General features: G+C 50.4%; 1 protein-coding gene across 1 annotated transcript; it reads left to right on the top strand.

Annotated features, from left to right (window-relative positions):
- Positions 1–319: 319 nt before the first annotated feature.
- PCDH20 (protocadherin 20) lies at positions 320–4,216 on the top strand. The gene is made up of 2 exons (XM_047080285.1): positions 320–451; positions 1,490–4,216. Exons 1-2 carry the CDS (start codon positions 320–322, stop codon positions 4,214–4,216), a joined length of 2,859 nt encoding a protein of 952 aa, XP_046936241.1.
- Positions 4,217–4,537: the final 321 nt, after the last annotated feature.

The raw sequence follows: 4,537 nt of genomic DNA, 5'->3' as shown, positions 1-4,537 counted from the left end.
GCTGTGACTGGTGCGGCGAGGAGGGAGATCTGGTGGGCACGCGCTCCGGGGCCAGACCGGGTGGCGCCACGTCGCAGTCTTGAGAGGCAAGTCCCCCGGTTCCGGCCCCTCCGGCGGGGTCCGGACTCACCCACGTCCTGGGAAGGAAACCATGACCATGCCCTTCAGCCCCGCGCCTTTCCGCCCCCCTTTCGCCCCCATCCTTAATTGACGAGCCAGTGACTATTGGCTGAAGTTCCCCAGCGATTTGCATGAACAGAGAGGGAGTGTCTTCTGCCGCCCTCCCGTCAGGAGCGCGCTGACTGCAGCCTCCCTGGGAATGCGCGGCCGAGGGAATGCGCGCAGCTCGCGGGCCCTGGCAGTGAGGTGGCGCCCGGCGACCTGGCACCCGCGCCTGGATATGGGGCGTCTAAGTCGTCCCAGGAGCAGCACCAGCCACAGAAGCCTGCCGGTAAGGGTTGGGGTCCAGACAAGTTGCGGTGCTGTGAGGCGGTTCCTACTCCTTGACGGTTTTTCGAACCTTTTACCTTAATCCAAACTTCACGGGAAGGTTGGGGGAGGGAAAGGGAGTTTGGGATAAGGTGTCTTCATTTTAGCAAGGAATCGGCTAGTCCTTGGGTCGGGAGAGGAAGTTTCTGAAATAGGAATGTAGGCAGATGAGGTGGGGGGAGGGGGTTATCGGCTTGAGACACAGGGGTGCGGAGATTGTGTCCTGCTGCCGGCACCTGCTAGCACTGGCCGCTGTAATTGACAAATTGTTTTTGCGTAAGCATTTTCCGCCTTTCCTACTCTTCCCTTAGGGGAGGGGGGTTAGTGAGGGCTTAATAGTAGGTAGAGATCCAGGTCCTTTCGGTTTGATAGATGAGAGCTAAAATGAAAATCACTTCTCTGACCCAAAGTGTTTATTTAATGGGGGGGGGGGGGTCCGAAGGAAACGTGTCACTATGTTTCCCGTATTATTATTATTGATATTGTTGTTGGCAGCGGTGGTCTCACAAAAAGGGATGTAGCACATTTCGCGTTCCGGGGACCTTAGTGGTAGAAACATTTCAATGTGGAATAAATTGATGAATCGCCCATCATCGCTCATTCCTCTCCACTACCAACCTTCTCCCTCTCCATAGCCTACCCCGGTGGTTTCCCTGCGGCGTTGCGCAGTCCCTGAGCGGAGTCCTCTCCACTCGGCCGCGTGTTTCCAGGGATGCTTTAAGGCTTGGGATTCCGATTATTAACTCAATGAGGGTGCTGATGGGGAGCGGGGGAAAGGGGGGGGGTTGCAGAAACTGAACAGAAACATTAAGTTTTGGCGACAATGTTGCCCCAAAGATCTCCTTTACAGCAAGTTTCCTCTCCATCCCTCTCCGACTAGAGGGTTTGCCTTTGGGAACGGGGATGGGGGCAAATATGACCCCGTGACACTGGTTTCTGACTCCAATCTCCGTGTTCCCGCGTGTGTGTAACGAGCCTTCTCCCCTCCCCCCACTTTCAGCATCTCTTTCTGTTTTTTCTCTTCGTGGGACCCTTCAACTGCCTCGCAAGTTACAGCCGGGCCACGGAGCTTCTGTACAGCCTGAACGAGGGACTGCCGGCGGGGGTGCTCATCGGCAGCCTGGCCGAGGACCTGCGGCTGGTGCCCCGAGACGCCGGGAGGCAGAACCAGCTGCCGCAGCTGCCTGAGCGCACCCTGGCTGAGCGGAGCCCCCCTCTCTCCTTCAGCCTGGCTTCCCGGGGACTGAGTGGCCAGTACGTGACCCTAGACAACCGCTCCGGGGAGCTGCACACTTCTGACCAGGAGATCGACCGGGAGGCCCTGTGTCTAGAAGGAGGTGGAGGAGGTGCCTGGGGCGGCAGCATTTCCATCTCCTCCTCCCCTTCCTCTGACTCTTGTCTTTTGCTTCTGGACGTACTGGTCCTGCCTCAGGAGTACTTTCGGTTTGTGAAGGTGAAAATCGCAATCCGGGACATTAATGACAATGCCCCGCAGTTCCCCGTTTCCCAAATCTCAGTTTGGGTGCCAGAAAATGCACCTGTAAACACCCGGCTGGCCATAGAGCACCCTGCCATGGACCCAGATATAGGCACGAATGGGGTGCAGACCTACCGTTTGCTGGACTACCATCGCATGTTCACCCTGGATGTGGAGGAGAATGAGAATGGGGAGCGCACTCCCTATCTAATTGTCATGGGACTACTGGACAGGGAGACCCAGGACCAGTATGTGAGCATCATCATAGCAGAGGATGGTGGGTCCCCACCACTGCTGGGCAGCGCCACCCTCACCATTGGCATAACTGACATTAATGACAATTGTCCTCTCTTCGCAGACTCACAAATCAATGTCACTGTGTTTGGGAATGCTACAGTGGGCACACCGGTTGCAGCTGTCCAGGCTGTGGATAGAGACTTGGGAACCAATGCTCAGATCACTTACTCGTACAGCCAGAAAGTTCCACAGGCATCCAAGGATTTATTCCATCTTGATGAAACCACCGGAGTCATTAAACTTTTCAGTAAGATCGGGGGGAGTGTTCTGCAAACGCACAAGCTCACCATCCTTGCCAACGGGCCAGGCTGCATCCCCGCTGTGACCACGGCCCTGGTGACCATTATCAAAGTCATTTTCAGACCACCTGAAATTGTGCCTCGTTATATAGCAAATGAGGTGGACGGTATTGTTTACCTGAAAGAACTGGAACCTATTAACACTCCAATTGCATTCTTCACCATAAGAGATCCAGAAGGTAAATACAAGGTGAACTGCTACCTGGACGGTGAAGGACCATTTCGGTTATCACCTTACAAACCATACAGTAACGAATATTTGCTGGAAACCACAAAACTTATGGACTATGAGCTACAGCAGTTCTACGAAATAGCTGTGGTGGCCTGGAACTCTGAGGGATTTCATGTCAAAAAAATTATTAAAGTGCAACTTTTAGATGACAATGACAATGCCCCTATTTTCCTGCAACCCTTGCTGGAACTAACTATTGAAGAAAACAACGCACCCAATGCCTTTTTGACTAAGCTCTATGCTACAGATGCTGACAGTGGAGAGAGAGGCCAGGTTTCCTATTTTCTGGGACCTGATGCCCCATCGTATTTTTCCTTAGACAGTGTCACAGGAATTCTGACAGTTTCTACTCAGCTGGACCGAGAAGAGAAAGAAAAGTACAGGTACACAGTCAGAGCTGTTGACTCTGGGAAGCCACCCAGAGAATCAGTAGCCACTGTGGCTCTCACGGTGTTGGATAAAAATGACAACAGTCCTAGGTTCATCAACAAGGACTTCAGCTTTTTTGTGCCAGAAAACTTTCCAGGATATGGTGAAATTGGGGTAATTAGTGTGACAGATGCTGATGCCGGACGAAATGGATGGGTCGCCCTCTCGGTGGTGAACCAGAGTGATATTTTTGTCATAGACACAGGAAAGGGCATGCTGAGAGCCAAAGTCTCTTTGGACAGAGAGCAGCAAAGCTCCTATACTTTGTGGGTCGAAGCTGTTGACGGGGGCGAGCCTGCCCTCTCTTCAACTGCAAAAATCACAATTCTCCTTCTAGATATCAATGACAACCCTCCTCTTGTTCTGTTCCCTCAATCTAACATGTCCTACCTGTTGGTACTGCCTTCTACTCTGCCCGGCTCCCCAGTCACAGAGGTCTATGCTGTTGACAAAGACACGGGCATGAACGCTGTCATAGCTTACAGCATCATAGGAAGAAGAGGTCCTAGGCCCGAGTCCTTTAGGATTGACCCTAAAACCGGCAACATTACTTTGGAAGAGGCATTGCTGCAGACAGATTATGGACTCCATCGTTTACTGGTGAAAGTGAGCGATCATGGTTATCCCGAACCTCTCCACTCCACGGTCATGGTGAATCTATTTGTCAACGACACTGTCAGTAACGAGAGCTACATTGAGAGTCTTTTAAGAAAGGAACCAGAAATTAACATAGAGGAGAAAGAACCACAGATCTCCATAGAACCAACTCACAGGAAAGTTGAGTCTGTGTCCTGTGTGCCTACCTTAGTAGCTCTGTCTGTAATAAGCTTGGGTTCCATCACACTTGTAACAGGGATGGGCATATACATCTGTTTAAGGAGAGGGAAAAAGCATCACAGGGAAGACGAAAATTTGGAAGTACAAATTCCACTCAAAGGAAAAATCGACTTGCATATGAGAGAGAGGAAACCAGTGGCTATTTCTAATATTTGACATTTCATTGTGGAATAACCCAGAGATGTTTTCACTGACTTGGGGTAGTCTCATCAACTAAACAAGAGTGTGTAGATGGCAGTTCCAATGGAGGACAACTAATTTATAACTTGTACTATATTGTAAATAAGCTGTTTACAGGTTTTTAAATTCAAAATTCAAAATTATAAAATGTGTACAGCATTTTCTAATGAAAATTAGTACTAACAGCTATAGAGAACTGTTATAAAAAAAAAAAAAAGCTTGGACATGATTTGCAGCTTTCATTCACCAAGCAGATTGGTAGAACCTGGGAATAAGGTAAGAAAATGGTACATTGCA

Source organism: Lynx rufus, unplaced genomic scaffold (genome assembly GCF_022079265.1).
Source record: "Lynx rufus isolate CCGP_SWC_20201006 ecotype Redwood Valley unplaced genomic scaffold, mLynRuf1.p SCAF_1, whole genome shotgun sequence".
Lineage (NCBI taxonomy): Eukaryota > Metazoa > Chordata > Mammalia > Carnivora > Felidae > Lynx > Lynx rufus.
This window is presented reverse-complemented; position numbering and strand designations above follow the sequence as displayed.

Coding starts and splice junctions, on each gene's coding strand:
- PCDH20 (XM_047080285.1), top strand. CDS start 320: ATGCGCGGCCGAGGGAATGCGCGCAGCTCGCGGGCCCTGGCAGTGAGG. Junction 452..1,489: donor CCAGCCACAGAAGCCTGCCG/GTAAGGGTTGGG, acceptor CCCCACTTTCAG/CATCTCTTTCTGTTTTTTCT.